General features: G+C 50.2%; 1 protein-coding gene across 2 annotated transcripts in view; it reads right to left on the bottom strand.

The window, feature by feature from the left end:
* The window catches only part of map3k2 (mitogen-activated protein kinase kinase kinase 2), a 122,845-nt gene that overhangs the window by 9,650 nt on the left and 91,098 nt on the right, over positions 1 to 22,097 (bottom strand). For both annotated transcript variants that reach the window (XM_068034761.1, XM_068034762.1), the window contains 4 exons: positions 19,356 to 19,504; positions 11,558 to 11,689; positions 10,158 to 10,287; positions 82 to 259 (listed from right to left, as the gene is read on the bottom strand). In XM_068034761.1, coding sequence (XP_067890862.1) covers positions 82 to 259; positions 10,158 to 10,287; positions 11,558 to 11,689; positions 19,356 to 19,504 — 589 coding nt within the window. The remainder of the gene's footprint in view (positions 1 to 81; positions 260 to 10,157; positions 10,288 to 11,557; positions 11,690 to 19,355; positions 19,505 to 22,097) is intronic.

The following is a 22,097-nucleotide window of genomic DNA, read 5'->3' as shown; positions in this document are numbered from 1 at the left end:
GAAGCAGACCTGTAAGGTTTAGTATGACTGATCTCATTCACAAAAATATCTCAGCTCTTTGTAGATCTCTTGTCAACTTACCAGATATCTGCTTTTCTGCCATAACCTTCTCCACTGATCACTTCTGGGCTCATCCAATATGGCGTGCCAGTGACTGACTTCATGCCCGTCCCTGACAGACAGATTGTCTGCAACCTTCTACTGGCACCAAAATCGCCTAGTTTCACATTACCGGCAGAATCCCGTAAAATGTTTGCTCCTTCAAAACAAATACATTATTTTAGTTCAGTTTCCAACACTTAGTGTCCACACCAATCGAAGGATATATATAGCCCATATCCAGCAAAACACTGAAATTAAATCCTAATATAGTGGCAAAGTCACCACTTATAACTTATTAAGTACATCGACTTCCAGCAATTACTTGCCCTGTACTTACACATTTAAAAGGCTCTGCTCGTTTCAGGCAAGGTCGGTTTCAATCAGTTAAAGTACCATTACTTTGGTGGAGATTCTAGATGCAATGACTCACAATTAGAAGTGACAGTTGCTAAGTGGCATTGCCTGCTTTTGGTATTGCCCAACATGTAGTGTGGGCAAATTGCATTGATACCAGCACATCTGCTCGAAGCAGTGAGACTGTACCAAAATTAAACTTCTTGCAGTATAGGACTAGGCAGGCAAGATCCACGGCAAACATTTTCAGTTGCCCCCATCTCCCAAGTCCGTCAACTCTTCACTGGGGCTTGATTGCATGGCCACCGGCAGATTACTGGAACCTTGCCAACGTATCCATTCTTCATGTAAGCGCCTGCAACAGTGAGTTTCCTTAGCTATTATACTGCAGAGTGCATCACAGCCAAGGCCAATTCCTTTCTCAACCAAGATCTAGCGGCAGCTACTAAAGAGCACTCAGAAGCAAGAATCCTGGCCGACTTTCTCCTCCTAGAAAATATTTTGCGTAGCAAGTAGTTTTGATTTGGAATAGTGTCTTTCAAAGGGAATTAAATACTTGAGGGGAAAAACCTGCAGGATGATAGGGAAAGAGAAAAGAAATGGAACTAAGTGGATAGCTCCTTCAAAAAGCTGGCCTGGCACAATGGCCTCCTTCTGTGCTGTAAAACACTAAGGCTCTTCAGGAGGTCAGCAGTTGTGCCCTGGCTAAGAACTTGGGCTCTTCCAATTTGAGTAACTTTAGTGCAGCACCAGGCTATCAGGGGAGCTACATGCTCAGCACTGAAGAACATAAGAGACAATCAGATGTGTTTCTAATCTTCTTTCCAGAGCTCATCCAAAACTTTGCTGTCTGCACCCTAACTTGCACCAAGTCCTGTTCACCTCTCACCACTGTGCTTTCTGGTGTGCATTATCTTTTTTTCTATTCTTTCCTGCGATGTGGGCGTTGCTGGCTAGGCCAGCATTTATTGCCCATCCCTAACTGTCCTTGAGAAGGTGGTGGTGAGCTGCCTTCTTGAACTGCTGTAGTCCATGTGGGGTAGGTACAACTATCGTGCTCTTAGGAAGGGAGTTCCAGGACTTTGACCCAGCGACAGTGAAGGAACGGCGATATAGTTCCAAGTCAGGATGGTGTATGGCTTGGAGGGGAACTTGCAGGTGGTGGTGTTCCCATGCATCTGCTGCCCTTGTCCTTCTAGTTGGTAGAGGTCGCAGGTTTGGAAGGTACTGTCTAAGGAGCCTTGGTGCACTGCTGCAGTGCATCTTGTAGATGGTACACACTGCTGCCACTGTGCGTCAGTGGTGGACAGAGTGAATGTTTGTAGATGGGGTGCCAGTCAAGCGGGCTGCTTTGTCTTGGATGGTGTTGAGCTTCTTGAGTGTTGTTGGAGCTGCACCCATCCAGGCAAGTGGAGAGTATTCCATCACACTCCTGACTTGTGCTTTGTAGATGGTGGACAGGCTTTGGGGAGTCAGGAGGTGAGTTACTCGCCTCAGGATTCCTAGCCTCTGACCTGCTCTTGTAGCCACAGTATTTATATGGCTACTCCAGTTCAGTTTCTGGTCAATGGTAACTCCCAGGATGTTGATAATGAGGGATTCAGCAATCAAAATGCCATGAATGTCAAGGGGAGATGGTTAGATTCTCTCTTGTTGGAGATGGTCATTGCCTGGCACTTGTCTGACACGAATGTTACTTGCCACTTATCAGCCCAAGCCTGGATATTGTCCCGGTCTTGCTGCATTTCTACACGGACTGCTACAGTATCTGAGGAGGCGCGAATGGTGCTGAACATTGTGCAATCATCAGCGAACATCCCCACTTCTGACCTTATGATTGAAGGAATGTCTTTGGTGAAGCAGCTGAAAATGGTTGGGCATGGGACACTACCCTGAGGAACTCCTGCAGTGATATCCTGGAGCTGAGATGATTGATCTCCAACAACCACAACCATCTTCCTTTGCGCTAGGTATGACTCCAACCTGCGAAGAGTTTACCCCCCTGATTCCCATTGACTCCAGTTTTGCTCGGGCTCCTTGATGTTAGAGAAATCTCCAAGCCTATTAGTGAAGAAGTCACTGAGACTAGGATGCTTTAGTGTCGATTGTTTATTGCTCGTCACAGAGCTGACTTCTGCTTTCCAAACAACACCACCAGCCAGTGCTGGCTGGTTCTTCTTTATATATACACACTTGAATACAATTAATTAATTAACACCCAACACCTGTTCACCCTATTATCTTGAACTCCTGGGTATTTATCATCCATTAACAGAACTTCAGACCCAAAAAGACTCCCCCTTTTTTCTTTAAATTAAACACATATATATATATAAATGTGTATATGTATGTATGAAAAAGAAATAAAAAACAAATAATGACACATTTTTCTTAACATTATTTATTAACTTTCAACAGCACCAGCCATTAACAAGCTGTATATTCCTCCCCCTTTAAAAATCACTTGTTTAAAGAAAAAGTGATCTTATCGTATAAAAAAACTTCCAGGTTTTCCTAACATCACAACATAAGACATCTTCGAGGACATCCAATAATTTTTTTGAACAAGCACCTCTCTTAGTAAAACAATCCGACAACTGATGACTTGCGCCAACACATTTTATTTTGGAAATTTCTTTTCTTTCCAACATTTCTTTTATACTCGCAAGATCAATCCTCAACCTCTTTTATGCGACACATTTTGTCGAATGGGTCTTGTCCCAGAGAGAACAGTTATCTATGTAGCATTCTAAAGGAAAACTCTTCTCCAATTACCCCTCATAAAAGAGTTCCTTTAAAATACTCGATAAATACATTCCCTGTAGTGTCATAGAGTTATACAACACAGAATCAAACCCTTCGGCCCATCGTGTCCGTGCCAGTCATCAAGCACCTATCTATTCTAATCCCATTTTCCAGCGCATAGCCCGTAGCCTTGTATGCTATGGCGTTTCAATATATATATTTCATATCTATCGCTTCTATCAGTGCAAGTGTCTCAGCAGCTAAGGTGCTTTTATCTATCCTCTTTATTTTCTTTGATTCCCAGGCTAATGGACAACATTTATCATTTCTTCCCACCAAAAATATAATGAACCCTGCTGCGATCGAATAACCATTGGGAAGATTAGCATCTGAGGCATCACTAAAAATGACTAATTTCATCTCTTCTGGGTCACCCAATGTTGGAAACTTGTGTGTACATTTATCAAAACTCAATCTCATCAATGTCGTATTTGCTTTCAGCACTTCCCTGACAGGAGCATGTTTCAGCATGGTGCTCAATTCTAATACATCATAGCAGGCATCCGGCCTAGTTTGTGTGCACAACCACTTCAACTGCCCGATTAAGCTCCTTAACTGGTCTGCTTCTTCCTTGGTTGCAGAGTCTTCCTTTTGTGAGGATCTGGCCTGTTTTATTGGGATCCTATTAACATTGTCTAGGTAAGACTGTTGATGTAGGGTTACCCCCAACTTAGTCTGCCTAATATTCAACCCTTTATATTTAAAAGTTCCAGAAGCCTGACTTCCAATTTTAAATTCCTGCAGAACTTTATCTACCACAAATATCTCAAATGCTGCAGATCCTCCCCCCAGAAAATGGTCTACGTGCATCAAGAAGATGTCTGCTAGTTTTTCTTCATAGTACCAATAAAACATTGCCAGATCCACCTTTAGTTGAATAGAACCAGCGTTTAGTAGGACGGACCTAACTGAAAAATACTACACTCTGGATACATCATTTAGCCCATAAACACACTTGTTCAACTTCCATAATTTCCCTTCTCTATCTCCAGTTTCTTTTGGTGGCCTGAAAAATATTTCCCTTTTAAATTTCTCCCCTTGCAAAAAATGCTGCTTTGATGTCCCTGGACTTACATTCCCACGAGTGTGTCGCTAAAAGGGCTAGGAAAATCCTCAAACTTGCTTTTCCTGCTGTAGGGGAATCTACTCTAACTTCCTGGTCGCCTAGTCATTCCTCAAATCCCCGAGCTACAAGTCTGGTCTTCGCTTTATACGTACCATCGGGAAGTATTTTCTCTATACAGATCCACCTAGGGAAATTCCTGGTTATCCTCTGTCTGGCACCTCCGTGTATACGGCAAACTCTCTCCAACTGTCAAGCTCAAGATGTTTTGCATCCTTTATCAATTTACCATCTAACTTGTTAAAAGCCGCTAGAGCGTCTCTATCTTAAGGACTCCTACTTCTTGTGGTGCCCCTCGTCTGCTCTCTGGTCCTCGCGCTAGTGAAACCACGTCCCCTATTAGATTTCCTATCCCTTTCTGGACCACTACTACTCGACCTGTCCCTCCAACAACCAGACCTCCTTGCACAAGTTTGTGACCTTTTCCTTGGACTATGATCATCTTCAGGCCCACTGTCTGAACTTATACGACGTTTTCTGGCCTTCCATATTTTCACTTCCTTCTGCCAATCTATAGGTCTGATATCCTGTCCCTTGTCTTGCACATTCAGCCAATGTTTGCAATTCCCTGTGCCTTTCCTATAATGGTGGCTTCCCTCCATTCACAAGTCCCTTCTGGCATATATGTCACTCTAGTCCCAATGTTTGGTAGTTGACCTTTGGGATAAATGGTTTTATCTGGATCTTAACTATCACTAGGTCCACTCTCAGTAGCCCATTATCTGCCACAATCTGTTGCTTGCAAAGGTCCAACATATGTGCAAGCGAAGTACATGATCTATCATCAGTCTCCATTATTTGTTCAGATTCTGTCAATGTGTAATCAGTGCCAATAAGCCGTGAGGAATGTACTCGAATGGTTTGGTTGCCATGTTGCAAAACCACCCTTTTGCCATCAGTGCTTATAACTTTTCCTGGGCCTCTCCATTCTTTCTGCCCTTCTCTTTTGTAATACACCATATCCCTGGTATTAAAATTATTTTCTGATGGCCTGATCCGATACCTCAAAGCCCTCCTGATTTTTTTCAAAACCTCCGCCTTAATAAATGCTCTTCTCCCTGCAGGCATGGCATTCAAACGCTCTGCAAAAATTGAACTAATTGTAGTCCTCTCTAAAGCCGGGGGATGATCCCACATTACTGAAGGTATTTTCGGATTCCTGCCATGAACTAATTGAGAGGGGCTATAGCCCCAAACCATTTGAAGCATGTTTTTCACATGTACTGCCCACACCAGAGCAGCAGTCAATTTACAATTTGGCTGGTCTGCTAAAATTTTTCAGAGCATTTCGTCAATCACACCATGATTTCTCTCACAAATCCCATTACTAAAAGGACTATCTGCTGCTGTGTGCATTGCTGCAATCTTCATATTTTCACACATACTCCTGAACTCATCATTGGCAAATTCTCCTCCACTGTCAGTTAGAAACCTAGCCAGTGCTCCTGTTCCTATCCACCTTTCCATTATCTTGTCCACTATTACTTTTTTGTCTTTACTATAAATTACCGTCAACAGACTGAATCTAGTCGCCACGTCTATAAAGTGTAGAAGAAAAATGTATTTTTCTTTATCCCAGACCTCGAAGTCCATCACTACGGTTTCATTAAAGTCCCTTGCTAATGGTTGCGATGGCATCCTCCTCTATTTTTTTTTAGAGATATCACATTTTCCACTGATATCTTCGATAAGTTTAGTGTAGTCATCATCTATTACGCCTGCACCTTTTAACAGAATCTTCAACCAATGACAAGATTGATGCGCAAACTGTTGATGCAGTTTTGAAATAATTTGCCTTTTCTCCTTTAAATCCCTACCCCCAGATGCCATTAATAGTTCTTTAACATCCTGCTTAGAGATGCTAGGTCTCGCTAAAGGAATACAATAATGTCCTGACTGTGTCTACCGCAAAGCTATGGATTTCCAAAAGACAAATCATGTTTCATATCCAATTTCATCTGAGCCTTTTTCATATATGGTTTACTTAACAGCAAAGGTATGTCACTGGATACTACATCTGTACTAATAAAATGGTTTACCCCTGCTATTTTACACAGAATTACCACTCTTTTTAGTGATTTCTACACGTTATCATCCCCAAACCTGAAACAGGTAGAACTGTCATATTCTTTGGCCTTACTTCAGTCTTCCTTACTTAAAGAATCCATGCAACACCTTAACCAGTCCACTCCACATACTGCAGACGTACACCCACTGTGTAGTACAGCTCAATTGGACAAATCTGTGACTAGGACACTCATTACCGGACAGAAGCTTCTCATGACCAGTATAATTCCTTCTCATTGATTAGTAGTGTCATCCTCACCTTCCACATCATGTGTCATCTCAAAAACCCTGATATTCCTTTTTGGAAACATTCCTTTCCGGCCGCATTCGCAGTGCAGATAGGCTCTTTAGCAGTGACACCAAAGATGCTAGCAGCATTTCGAGGCCGTTCAAGTATGGGGCCCAGACATCATTACGAAAGGAGAAAAACACACAAAACGAATGAGGATAGAGATCCTTTTGGCAGCTATTACAGATGGCAGGAATAGGGTAATTATGGCAGAAGGATGAACCCCAGGAATAACCAAGAGGTGGTCAACGGTGTTGTAGCTGTATTGGAACAGCTTGGCTAGGGGCGGGGCAAGTTCTGGAGCAAAGGTCTTCAGTACTATTGCCAGAATGTTGTCAGGGCCATAGCCTTTGCAGTATCCAGTGCCTTCAGTTGTTCTTTGATATGACGTGGAGTGAATCGAATTGGCTGAAGACTGGCATCTGTGATGCTGGGTATTTCAGGAGGAGGCCGCAATGGATCATCAACTTGGCATTTCTGGCTGAAGATTGTTGCAAATGCTTCTGCCTTATCTTTCGCACTGATGTGCTGGGCTCCCCCATCATTGAGGATGGGGAAATTTGTGGAGCCACCTCCTCCAGTTAGTTGTTTAATTGTCCACCACCATTCACAACTGGATGTGGCAGGACTGCAGAGCTTCGATCTAATCCGTTGGTTATGGGATCGCTTAGCTCAGTTTATTGCATGCGGCTTATGTTGCTTTGGCATGCAAGTAGTCCTGTGTTGTAGCTTCACCAGGTTGACACCTCATTTTGAGGTATGCCTGGTGCTGCTCCTGGTATGCCCTCCTGCATTCTTCATTGAACCAGGGTTGGTCCCCCAGCTTGATGGTAATGGTAGAGTGGGGTATATGCCAAGCCATGAGGTTACAGATTGTGCTGCTGATGATGGCCCACAGGGCCTCATGAATGTCCAGTTTTGCATTGCTAGATCTGTTCGAAATCTATCCCATTTGGCACGATGGTAGTGTCACACAACACAATGAAGGGTATCCTCAATGTGAAGACAGGACTTTGTCTCCACAAGGACTGTGCGGTGGTCACTCCTCCCAACACTGTTATGGACTGCTGCATCTGTTCGGTGAGGAGGAACTCAAGTATATTTTTCCCTTTTGTTGGTTCCCTCACCACCTGCCGCAGACCCAGTCTCGCAGTCATGTCCTTTAGGACTCGGTCAGCTCGGTCAGTAGTGGTGCTACCGAGCCACTCTTGGTGATGGACATTGAAGTCCCCCACCCACAGTATATTCTGCGCCCTTACCACCCTCAGTGCTTCCTCCAAGTGCTGTTCAACATGGAGGAGTACTGATTCGGGGGGGGGGGGGGGGGGGTGTGGGGGGGAGGGGAGGGCGGTAGGTGGTAATCAGTAGGAGGTTGCCTTGCCCATGTTTGACCTGATGCCATGAGACTTCATGGGCTCTGGAGTCGATGTTGAGGACTCCCAGAGCAACTCCTTCCCGACTGTATGCCACTGTGCCGCCACCTCGGCTGGGTCTGTCCTGCCAGTGGGACAGGACATACCCGGGGATGGTGATGGCGGTATCTGGGACACTGTCTGTAAGGTATGATTCGGTGAGTATGACTATGTCAGGCTGTTGCTCGACTAGTCTGTGGGACAGCTCTCCCAACTTTGCCACAAGCCCCCAGATATTAGTAAGGAGGACTTTGCAGGGTAGACGGGGCTAGTTTTGCCGTTGAAGTTTCCGGTGCCTAGTTCGATGCCGGGTGGTCCGTCCAGTTTCATTCCTTATTGACTTTGTAGCGGTTAGATACAATTGAGTGGCTTGCTAGGCCATTTCAGAGGGCATAGTAAGAGTCAACGTCATTACTGTGGGTCTGGAGTCACATGCAGGCCAGACCAGGTAAGGAAAGCAGATTTCCCTAAAGGACATTAGATTAGATTTTTTTAGATTAGAGATACAGCACTGAAACAGGCCCTTCGGCCCACCGAGTCTGTGCCGAACATCAACCACCCATTTATACTAATCCTATATTCCTACCAAACATCCCCACCTGTCCCTATATTTCCCTACCACCTACCTATACTAGTGACAATTTATAATGGCCAATTTACCTGTCAATCTGCAAGTCTTTTGGCTTGTGGGAGGAAACCGGAGCACCCGGAGAAAAACCCACGCAGACACAGGGAGAACTTGCAAACTCCACACAGGCAGTACCCGGAATCGAACCCGGGTTCCTGGAGCTGTGAGGCTGCAGTGCTAACCACTGCGCCACTGTGCCGCCATTAGTGAACCAAATTGGTTTTTACAACAATCAACAATGGTTTCATGGCCATCATTAGACTAGCTTTTTAATTTCAGACTTTTATTAATTGAATTCAAATTCCACCTTCTGCCGTGGTGGGATTTGAACCCATGTCACCAGAGCAATATCCTGGGTCTCTGGGTTACTAGTCCAGTGACAACACCACTACGCCACCGCCTCTCGCAGTTAAGAAATGCCTTCATTTTAAAATTTGCCTCGACCCTCCCTACATCTAGGATTTCCTCCAGTACTACATACCTCTGCGATCTGTGCATCCACCAATTCCTTCGCCTCGCCATTGGCTGCTATGCTTTCAGCTGAACAGGTCTAAGCTCTGGAATTCCCTCTGAAAATCTCTCCACCTTTCAGACAATCCTTAAAACCTTCCTCTTTGACTGAGCTTTTGGTGACCTGTCCCAATGTCACCATCTCTGGCTCAGTGTCAAATTTTGTCTGATAGCACTCCTGTGAAGTGCCTTGGGATGGTTTGTTAACTTAAAAGGTGCTATATAAATGCAAGTTACTGCTGTTTTAAGAGAGCAAAGTGACTGAGAGATATGGTGGGCATAGCTGGGGTTGATCCTAAAGAAATAGCGCGTGCCCCTTCAAGCCAATGGCCTTTCTCTGTTCTTAAAAACTCTTGCTTTCCTCCAAATTAGACAGGGGACTCTACAAGCTCAGCAAAAATGGTTTTAAAAATGTGTGAACTATTAACAGTAAAAAAATAAAGTTAGTAAAGGGAATAAAGATTGGGATATAGGAAGACAGCAAGCAGCAGTGAACACTTATTTTAAGTACAGGCAGCATCCATGAAGAGAGAAAAAGAGAGTTAACATGAAAGGTCGATGACTGTTCATTCTCCATTGATGCTACCTGACCTTCTGAGTGTTTTCCAGCAATTTTCTGTTTTTACTTCAGAATTCCAGCACCCAAAATATTTTGCTTTTATTTTTAGGACAGTACAGCAATAACATGACTCATGGCATCTGCATAAAGTTATTACTAAGAGATTTTGGTTTGTTTCCGTGTATGTGTGAGCACTGAAGAAGTGCAGGCAGCCCAGGGAGCCCCAAAACACATTGTATCTCTGTGGATTACACAGCCTCAGGTTACCCTGCACATTATCCAGTTCATAAGCTGCTGCCCGCACTCACCTTTTATATCTCTGTGCACAATCATGTTACTGTGCAGGTAGGAAACACCTTCCAGGATCTGCCGAGTGTACCTTCGGGTGACATTCTCTGTCAGTGCGCCATAGGCCTTGAGTTGGTCTTTTATTGAACCCTACAGAAGGACATTGCCCATTACAAAAGAGAACAAACAACTTTGCAAATTCCACTGTTAGAACTACCAGGAACTTTAAACGTCATCTCTTTAAGGTCTCCTGAATATGACTTCAAATTTTTGTATTGGAAAATAATTCTTGATCCTGTGATCTCCCGTTACGTGTAAACATCCCCCATTCACACACTCCTGCCCCCCCACCCCTTAAAACGGTAGTCAAACTAACAGCATGATCTGCTGAGAGCAAATTTCTCCGCTATCTGAGGTTTATAGGTTAGTCAGTGCGACTTTTTACATTGAGTCACTTAGTGTAATAATGTCATTTCATTTTAGTGTACTGTCCTCCATTACATACATTCTAAACTGGCATCTATTTAAAACATCATGCTTTTATTCAATATCGCTCTGAAGCAGAAATTAATTCAGCCCATTTGAGTTCCTTATCGTTACAAACTGTCAAGGAGTAAAAATTTCCCAGATACCCCATTTCCAACTCATATTCTCCACCTGCCTGGATGGGTGCCACTCCAATGACACTCAAGAGGCTTGACATCATCCAGGACAAAGTAGCCCGCTTGATTGGCAAACCATCCACCACCTTAAACATTCACTCCCTCCACCACCAGCACACAGTGGCAGCAGTGTGTACCATCTACAAGATGCATTGCAGCAATGCACCAAGTCTCCTTAAGACAGCACCTTCCAAACCTGCGACCTCTACCACTGAGAAGGACAGGGGCAGCAAACGCATGGGAACACCACCACCTTCTCAAGGGCAAGTAGGGATGGTGTTGCTAGTAACGCCCAAATCCCAAGAACGAATAAAAAAGTAATTTAAATTGGCAAGGGCCTCGAGACTGACACCTAGCCCCATGACTGTAACCTCTTGCTGAACCAAAGACTTCTCATTTATGCCATGTGTTATGTCCTGTTTTGATGCTAATTTTCTACCCAGCCTCACATTTTGCCCACAATTCTGGGACTCCAAAGTTTGAGCACTTAATAACAATCCAAAATCTCGCGAAAAACTTCTTGAATATCCAAACTCAACTTCAGAATCCCCTGTTTTTGATGTCTTCAAAATACACGGCCTCCCCTCCATACTCTCCTTCTAGAAATTCTGCTTTTCCAAGTTATCTCTCAAAGTCTTCGCCTACAATTGATGTTAAACGAACCAACCTGCAGTTTAGTTTCCAAGCTATTTATCAAATAATGGAGTTAGGGAAGACTCAGTATCATTATGAATACCCAGGATTTTGTTTAAACTTACCCCTGGCATATATTCCATAAAGATAGAAAGAGTTCTCTCTTGAGGGTCTCTCAAACAGCCATAGTACTGGACAATCCTCTCATGGTGCAGATTCTTCAATAACTGGATCTCACACTCAAGAGCATTCACCTCCTGAAAATAATTAATCAGTGTTGTCAGAAAATCCAGTGAATGCAGTGTACAGAAAGACTTGTTACACAGCAAGAAGTACATTTTAAACAGCACTTTTTAAACAATAACTCAGACCTCCAAAAGACCCGAATATTGCCAAAAGGTCCCCACATCCCGCCCAGCTCCCCACGTCTCCCCCTCCATCAACACAGTTCCCTACACTGCGCAACACCATCAACACACCTCACTTTAACTCATCCAGCAAAGCTCCCCTTCATCAACACAGCCCCCCACACCTCTCCCCTTCATCAACACAGCCCCCCACACCTCTCCCCTTCATCAACACAGCCCCCCACACCTCTCCCCTTCATCAACACAGCCCCCCACAGCTCTCCCCTTCAACACAGCCCCCCACACCTCTCCCCTTCAACACAGCCCCCCCACACCTCTCCCCTTCATCACAGCCCCCCACACCTCTCCCCTTCATCACAGCCCCCCACACCTCTCCCCTTCATCAACATAGCCCCCCAAACCTCTCCCCTTCAACACAGCCCCCCACACCTCTCCCCTTCAACAAAGCCCCCCACACCTCTCCCCTTCAACAACACAGCCCCCCACACCTCTCCCCTTCATCAACACGGCCCCCATACCTCTCCCCTTCATCAACACGGCCCCCATACCTCTCCCCTTCAACACAGCCCCCCACACCTCTCCCCTTCATCAACACAGCCCCCCACACCTCTCCCCTTCAACACAGCCCCCCACTCTCCCCTTCATCAACACAGCCCCCCACACCTCTCCCCTTCATCAACACAGCCCCCCACACCTCTCCCCCCCACACCTCCCCCCTTCATCAACACAGCCCCCCACACCTCTCCCCTTCATCAACACAGCCCCCCATACCTCTCCCCTTCATCAACACAGCCCCCCACAGCTCTCCCCTTCAACACAGCCCCCACACCTCTCCCCTTCATCAACACAGCCCCTCACACCTCTCCCCTTCAACACAGCCCCCCACAGCTCTCCCCTTGATCAACACAGCCCCCCACACCTCTCCCCTTCATCAACACAGCCCCCCACACCTCTCCCCTTCATCAACACAGCCCCCCACACCTCTCCCCTTCATCAACACAGCCCCCCACAGCTCTCCCCTTCATCAACACAGCCCCCCACAGCTCTCCCCTTCAACACAGCCCCCCACAGCTCTCCCCTTCAACACAGCCCCCCACACCTCTCCCCTTCAACACAGCCCCCCACACCTCTCCCCTTCATCACAGCCCCCACACCTCTCCCCTTCATCACAGCCCCCACACCTCTCCCCTTCATCACAGCCCCCCACACCTCTCCCCTTCATCAACATAGCCCCCCAAACCTCTCCCCTTTAACACAGCCCCCCACACCTCTCCCCTTCAACAAAGCCCCCCACACCTCTCCCCTTCAACAACACAGCCCCCCACACCTCTCCCCTTCATCAACACGGCCCCCATACCTCTCCCCTTCATCAACATGGCCCCCATACCTCTCCCCTTCAACACAGCCCCCCACACCTCTCCCCTTCATCAACACAGCCCCCCACACCTCTCCCCTTCAACACAGCCCCCCACTCTCCCCTTCATCAACACAGCCCCCCACACCTCTCCCCTTCATCAACACAGCCCCCCACACCTCTCCCCCCCACACCTCCCCCCTTCATCAACACAGCCCCCCACACCTCTCCCCTTCATCAACACAGCCCCCCATACCTCTCCCCTTCATCAACACAGCCCCCCACAGCTCTCCCCTTCAACACAGCCCCCCACACCTCTCCCCTTCATCAACACAGCCCCTCACACCTCTCCCCTTCATCAACACAGCCCCCCACACCTCTCCCCTTCATCAACACAGCCCCCCACACCTCTCCCCTTCATCAACACAGCCCCCCACAGCTCTCCCCTTCATCAACACAGCCCCCCACAGCTCTCCCCTTCATCAACACAGCCCCCCACAGCTCTCCCCTTCATCAACACAGCCCCCCACAGCTCTCCCCTTCAACACAGCCCCCCACACCTCTCCCCTTCATCAACACAGCCCCCCACACCTCTCCCCTTCATCAACAGTCCCCCACACCTCTCCCCTTCATCAACACAGCCCCCACACCTCTCCCCTTCATCAACACAGCCCCCCACACCTCTCCCCTTCATCAACACAGCCCCCCACACCTCTCCCCTTCAACACAGCCCCCCACACCTCTCCCTCATCAACACAGCCCCCCACACCTCTCCCCTTCATCTACACAGGCCCCCACACCTCTCCCCTTCAACACAGCCCCCCCACACCTCTCCCCTTCATCACAGCCCCCCACACCTCTCCCCTTCATCACAGCCCCCCACACCTCTCCCCTTCATCAACATAGCCCCCCAAACCTCTCCCCTTCAACACAGCCCCCCACACCTCTCCCCTTCAACAAAGCCCCCCACACCTCTCCCCTTCAACAACACAGCCCCCCACACCTCTCCCCTTCATCAACACGGCCCCCATACCTCTCCCCTTCATCAACACGGCCCCCATACCTCTCCCCTTCAACACAGCCCCCCACACCTCTCCCCTTCATCAACACAGCCCCCCACACCTCTCCCCTTCAACACAGCCCCCCACTCTCCCCTTCATCAACACAGCCCCCCACACCTCTCCCCTTCATCAACACAGCCCCCCACACCTCTCCCCCCCCACACCTCCCCCCTTCATCAACACAGCCCCCCACACCTCTCCCCTTCATCAACACAGCCCCCCATACCTCTCCCCTTCATCAACACAGCCCCCCACAGCTCTCCCCTTCAACACAGCCCCCCACACCTCTCCCCTTCATCAACACAGCCCCTCACACCTCTCCCCTTCAACACAGCCCCCCACAGCTCTCCCCTTCATCAACACAGCCCCCCACACCTCTCCCCTTCATCAACACAGCCCCCCACACCTCTCCCCTTCATCAACACAGCCCCCCACAGCTCTCCCCTTCAACACAGCCCCCCACACCTCTCCCCTTCAACACAGCCCCCCACACCTCTCCCCTTCAACACAGCCCCCCACACCTCTCCCCTTCAACACAGCCCCCCACACCTCTCCCCTTCATCACAGCCCCCACACCTCTCCCCTTCATCACAGCCCCCACACCTCTCCCCTTCATCACAGCCCCCCACACCTCTCCCCTTCATCAACATAGCCCCCCAAACCTCTCCCCTTCAACACAGCCCCCCACACCTCTCCCCTTCAACAAAGCCCCCCACACCTCTCCCCTTCAACAACACAGCCCCCCACACCTCTCCCCTTCATCAACACGGCCCCCATACCTCTCCCCTTCATCAACACGGCCCCCATACCTCTCCCCTTCAACACAGCCCCCCACACCTCTCCCCTTCATCAACACAGCCCCCCACACCTCTCCCCTTCAACACAGCCCCCCACTCTCCCCTTCATCAACACAGCCCCCCACACCTCTCCCCTTCATCAACACAGCCCCCCACACCTCCCCCCTTCATCAACACAGCCCCCCACACCTCTCCCCTTCATCAACACAGCCCCCCATACCTCTCCCCTTCATCAACACAGCCCCCCACAGCTCTCCCCTTCAACACAGCCCCCCACACCTCTCCCCTTCATCAACACAGCCCCTCACACCTCTCCCCTTCAACACAGCCCACCACAGCTCTCCCCTTCATCAACACAGCCCCCCACACCTCTCCCCTTCATCAACACAGCCCCCCACAGCTCTCCCCTTCATCAACACAGCCCCCCACAGCTCTCCCCTTCATCAACACAGCCCCCCACAGCTCTCCCCTTCAACACAGCCCCCCACACCTCTCCCCTTCATCAACACAGCCCCCCACACCTCTCCCCTTCATCAACAGTCCCCCACACCTCTCCCCTTCATCAACACAGCCCCCCACACCTCTCCCCTTCATCAACACAGCCCCCCACACCTCTCCCCCCCCACACCTCCCCCCTTCATCAACACAGCCCCCCACACCTCTCCCCTTCATCAACACAGCCCCCCGTACCTCTCCCCTTCATCAACACAGCCCCCCACAGCTCTCCCCTTCAACACAGCCCCCCACACCTCTCCCCTTCATCAACACAGCCCCTCACACCTCTCCCCTTCAACACAGCCCCCCACAGCTCTCCCCTTCATCAACACAGCCCCCCACACCTCTCCCCTTCATCAACACAGCCCCCCACACCTCTCCCCTTCATCAACACAGCCCCCCACACCTCTCCCCTTCATCAACACAGCCCCCCACAGCTCTCCCCTTCAACATAGCCCCCCACACCTCTCCCCTTCAACACAGCCCCCCACACCTCTCCCCTTCATCACAGCCCCCACACCTCTCCCCTTCATCACAGCCCCCACACCTCTCCCCTTCATCACAGCCCCCACACCTCTCCCCTTCATCACAGCCCCCCACACCTCTCCCCTTCATCAACATAGCCCCCCAAACCTCTCCCCTTCAACACAGCCCCCCACACCTCTCCCCTTCAACAAAGCCCCCCACACCTCTCCCCTTCAACAACACAGCCCCCCACACCTCTCCCCTTCATCACAGCCCCCACACCTCTCCCCTTCATCACAGCCCCCACACCTCTCCCCTTCATCACAGCCCCTCACACCTCTCCCCTTCAACACAGCCCCCCACAGCTCTCCCCTTCATCAACACAGCCCCCCACACCTCTCCCCTTCATCAACACAGCCCCCCACACCTCTCCCCTTCATCAACACAGCCCCCCACAGCTCTCCCCTTCAACACAGCCCCCCACACCTCTCCCCTTCAACACAGCCCCCCACACCTCTCCCCTTCAACACAGCCCCCCACACCTCTCCCCTTCAACACAGCCCCCCACACCTCTCCCCTTCATCACAGCCCCCACACCTCTCCCCTTCATCACAGCCCCCACACCTCTCCCCTTCATCACAGCCCCCCACACCTCTCCCCTTCATCAACATAGCCCCCCAAACCTCTCCCCTTCAACACAGCCCCCCACACCTCTCCCCTTCAACAAAGCCCCCCACACCTCTCCCCTTCAACAACACAGCCCCCCACACCTCTCCCCTTCATCAACACGGCCCCCATACCTCTCCCCTTCATCAACACGGCCCCCATACCTCTCCCCTTCAACACAGCCCCCCACACCTCTCCCCTTCATCAACACAGCCCCCCACACCTCTCCCCTTCAACACAGCCCCCCACTCTCCCCTTCATCAACACAGCCCCCCACACCTCTCCCCTTCATCAACACAGCCCCCCACACCTCCCCCCTTCATCAACACAGCCCCCCACACCTCTCCCCTTCATCAACACAGCCCCCCATACCTCTCCCCTTCATCAACACAGCCCCCCACAGCTCTCCCCTTCAACACAGCCCCCCACACCTCTCCCCTTCATCAACACAGCCCCTCACACCTCTCCCCTTCAACACAGCCCACCACAGCTCTCCCCTTCATCAACACAGCCCCCCACACCTCTCCCCTTCATCAACACAGCCCCCCACAGCTCTCCCCTTCATCAACACAGCCCCCCACAGCTCTCCCCTTCATCAACACAGCCCCCCACAGCTCTCCCCTTCAACACAGCCCCCCACACCTCTCCCCTTCATCAACACAGCCCCCCACACCTCTCCCCTTCATCAACAGTCCCCCACACCTCTCCCCTTCATCAACACAGCCCCCCACACCTCTCCCCTTCATCAACACAGCCCCCCACACCTCTCCCCCCCCACACCTCCCCCCTTCATCAACACAGCCCCCCACACCTCTCCCCTTCATCAACACAGCCCCCCGTACCTCTCCCCTTCATCAACACAGCCCCCCACAGCTCTCCCCTTCAACACAGCCCCCCACACCTCTCCCCTTCATCAACACAGCCCCTCACACCTCTCCCCTTCAACACAGCCCCCCACAGCTCTCCCCTTCATCAACACAGCCCCCCACACCTCTCCCCTTCATCAACACAGCCCCCCACACCTCTCCCCTTCATCAACACAGCCCCCCACACCTCTCCCCTTCATCAACACAGCCCCCCACAGCTCTCCCCTTCAACATAGCCCCCCACACCTCTCCCCTTCAACACAGCCCCCCACACCTCTCCCCTTCATCACAGCCCCCACACCTCTCCCCTTCATCACAGCCCCCACACCTCTCCCCTTCATCACAGCCCCCACACCTCTCCCCTTCATCACAGCCCCCCACACCTCTCCCCTTCATCAACATAGCCCCCCAAACCTCTCCCCTTCAACACAGCCCCCCACACCTCTCCCCTTCAACAAAGCCCCCCACACCTCTCCCCTTCAACAACACAGCCCCCCACACCTCTCCCCTTCATCAACACGGCCCCCATACCTCTCCCCTTCATCAACACGGCCCCCATACCTCTCCCCTTCAACACAGCCCCCCACACCTCTCCCCTTCATCAACACAGCCCCCCACACCTCTCCCCTTCAACACAGCCCCCCACTCTCCCCTTCATCAACACAGCCCCCCACACCTCTCCCCTTCATCAACACAGCCCCCCACACCTCTCCCCCCCACACCTCCCCCCTTCATCAACACAGCCCCCCACACCTCTCCCCTTCATCAACACAGCCCCCCATACCTCTCCCCTTCATCAACACAGCCCCCCACAGCTCTCCCCTTCAACACAGCCCCCCACACCTCTCCCCTTCATCAACACAGCCCCCCACAGCTCTCCCCTTCAACACAGCCCCCCACACCTCTCCCCTTCATCAACACAGCCCCCCACACCTCTCCCCTTCATCAACACAGCCCCCCACACCTCTCCCCTTCATCAACACAGCCCCCCACACCTCTCCCCTTCATCAACACAGCCCCCCACACCTCTCCCCTTCATCAACACAGCCCCCCACACCTCTCCCCTTCATCAACACAGCCCCTCACACCTCTCCCCTTCAACACAGCCCCCCACAGCTCTCCCCTTCATCAACACAGCCCCCCACACCTCTCCCCTTCATCAACACAGCCCCCCACACCTCTCCCCTTCATCAACACAGCCCCCCACACCTCTCCCCTTCATCAACACAGCCCCCCACACCTCTCCCCTTCATCAACACAGCCCCCCACACCTCTCCCCTTCATCAACACAGCCCCCCACAGCTCTCCCCTTCATCAACACAGCCCCCCACAGCTCTCCCCTTCATCAACACAGCCCCCCACAGCTCTCCCCTTCATCAACACAGCCCCCCACAGCTCTCCCCTTCATCAACACAGCCCCCCACAGCTCTCCCCTTCAACACAGCCCCCCACACCTCTCCCCTTCATCAACACAGCCCCCCACACCTCTCCCCTTCATCAACAGTCCCCCACACCTCTCCCCTTCATCAACACAGCCCCCCACACCTCTCCCCTTCATCAACACAGCCCCCCACACCTCTCCCCTTCATCAACACAGCCCCCCACACCTCTCCCCTTCATCAACACAGCCCCCCACACCTCTCCCTCATCAACACAGCCCCCCACACCTCTCCCCTTCATCTACACAGGCCCCCACACCTCTCCCCTTCATCTACACAGGCCCCCACACCTCTCCCCTTATCAACACAGCACTCCCACACCTCTCCCTCCATTCAGCATTGCTCCCCACATCTTTCCCTCCATCCAGCACGGCTCCTCACGCCTCTCATGCACTCCAGCCAGTAATCTCACCTTGCTAGTCTCAGGACTGTCTGGGTCGAACTGAACTTGTTTCACAGCCAGTTCTCTCGCTGTATCGGCATCGTAGCACAAATAAACCCTGCCGAATGCGCCCTGGCCCAGCAGCTTGCCCAGTCTCCAATTCGTGGGCGCTCTCGGTGCTACACAAAATAAAATCAGTTTTGAAGAATGAAAAAGGAGAAATCTGACAATTTCACCGCTTCGAGTGTTGTTAGCCCTCACAGGACCCCAAGTAGTAACATTGCCTCTTCTGCAAAACCAAACAGACGCCAAGAGTGGAATCACCTCAGCGGACCTGCTTGGTATCTGCTGCTCCAACACAGCCCAACTCCGCAACCACTTACAAGCCCTTGTGCTCTCCCAATTGCACACTTGGCAAAGTGTGTGAGAGCACACAGTATCGGGATGTGGGTGTTGCTGACAAGGTATACATTTATTTCCCATCCCTAGTTTATTTTTGTTTTTTCATGATATGTGAGCATTACTGACAAGGCCAGCCTTTGTTATTCCTCCCTGATTGCCCTTGAGAAGGTGTTGTGTTGCCTCCCTGGTGCTCGGGTCAACGATTTCACGGAGCAGCTGCATGACATTCTGAAGGGGGAGGGTGAACAGTCAGAGGTCGTGGTTCACATTGGTACCAACGACATAGGTAGAAAGAGGGATGAGGTCCTGCAACAAGAATTTAGGGAGCTAGGTAGATTAAAAAGCAGGACCTCAAAGGTAATAATCTCTGGATTACTCCCGGTGCCACGTGCTAGTGAGTATAGGAATAGGAGGATACAGCAGATGAATGCATGGCTGAAGAGATGGTGCGGGAGGGAGGGCTTTAGTTTCCTGGATCACTGGGTCTGTTTCTGGCGAGGGTGGAACCAGTACAACTCGGACGGGTTGCACCTGAACCGGAACGGGGCTAACATCCTTGCTGGGAGATTTGCTGGTGCTGTTGGGGGGGGGCTTAAACTAATTTGACAGGTGGATGGAATACAGAGTGGAGGTAAGGTAGGGGCGATGCACAGTCAAATATAGAAGAGAAACTAAGTCAGTCTGGAAGGCAGAGCAAATATAGACCTGTTAAGACACAAGCGAACAATGCAAGGCTGGATTGCATCTATATTAACGCAAGCAGTCTTACAAGTAAAGCAGATGAATTGAGGGCATTGATTAACACATGGGGATATGATATTATTGCTATCACAGAGACATGGTTGAGGGAAGGGCAGGACTGGCAGCTCAATATTCCAGGGTATAGACTCTTCAGATGTGAAAGGGGGGCGGGGGAGGGGTAAAGAGGAAGTGGCATTGCACTATTAATCAAGGAGTCAATTCCTGAATAAGGAGGGATGCTATCATAGAAGGTTCCTCAAATGAAGCCATATGGGTAGAACTTAAAAACAAAAAGGGGGCAATCACTTGGCTGGGAGTGTACTACAGGCCTCCAAACAGTCAGGGAGATATAGAGGAGCAGATCTGTAGGCAAATCACAGAGAGGTGTAATAATAATAGGGTAATAATAGTAGGGTATTTCTACTTCCCCAATATTAACTGGGATAGTCTTAGTGCAAAAGGCTTAAAGGGGGCGGAATTCTTCAAGTGCATACAGGAGAGCTTTTTGAGCCAGCACATAGAATGTCCTACAAGAGAAAGGACAGTACTGGGCCTAATCGTAGGGAATGAAGCCGGACAAGTGGTGGAAGTGTCAGTGGAAGAGCATTTCGGGGATAGTGACCATAACTCTGTAAGATTTAAGGTAGTTATGGAAAAGGAGAAAGATAAACCGGAAATAAAGGTACTGAATTGGGGGAAGGCCGATTTCAACAGGATAAAACAGGATCTGGCCAAAGTGGACTGAGAGCAACTACTTGTAGGAAAGTCTACATCAGACCAGTGGGAGTCATTCAAAAAGGAAATAGTGAGAGTTCAGGGCCAACATGTTCCTGTAAAGATGAAGTGTAGGACCAACAAGTCCAGGGAACCCTGGATGTCAAGGGATATACAGGATTGGATGAGAAAAAAAAGAAATAGACCTTATGGCAGATTCAGAGCACTGAAAACAACAGAGGTCCTAGAGGAGTACGGAAAGTGTAGGAGGTTACTTAAAAAAAGTCATTAGGAGAGCGAAAGGGGGCATAATAAAACACTGGCGGGCAAGATAAAGGAAAATCCCAAGGCGTTTTATAAGTATATTAAGGGCAAGAGGATAACCAGGGAAAGAGTAGGGCCCATTAGGGACCAAAGTGGCAATCTGTGTGTGGAGCCGGAGGACGTCGGTTAGGTTTTAAATGATTACTTTTCATCTGTGGACCTAACTGAGATAGTCTTAGTGCAAAAGGCCTATGTAGGTATAGAGATCGGGGGGGCGGGGGGTGGAAATTGCGATATACTAGAACAAATTAGCAGTTGTAGCAGGCTTCAAATTGATTAAATCCCCAGGCCCAGATGAGATGTATCCCCAGCTGTTATGTGAGGCAAGGGAGGAGATAGCAGGGGCTCTGACACAAATTTTCAAATCCTCTCTGGCCATGGGAGAGGTGCCAGAGGACTGGAGGACAGCGAATGTGGTACCATTATTCAAGAAGGGTAGCAGGGATAAATCAGGTAATTACAGGCCAGTGAGTCTAACATCAGTGGTTGGGAAACTATAGGAAAAAATTCTGAGGGACAGGATTAATCTCCACTTGGAGAGGCAGGGATTAATCAGGGATAGTCAGCATGGCTTTGTCAGGGGAAAATCTT

This window comes from Heterodontus francisci, chromosome 7, assembly GCF_036365525.1.
Source record: "Heterodontus francisci isolate sHetFra1 chromosome 7, sHetFra1.hap1, whole genome shotgun sequence".
Classification (NCBI taxonomy): domain Eukaryota; kingdom Metazoa; phylum Chordata; class Chondrichthyes; order Heterodontiformes; family Heterodontidae; genus Heterodontus; species Heterodontus francisci.
The sequence above is the reverse complement of the archived record's forward strand: the minus strand, read 5'-3'. Positions and strand labels throughout refer to the sequence as shown.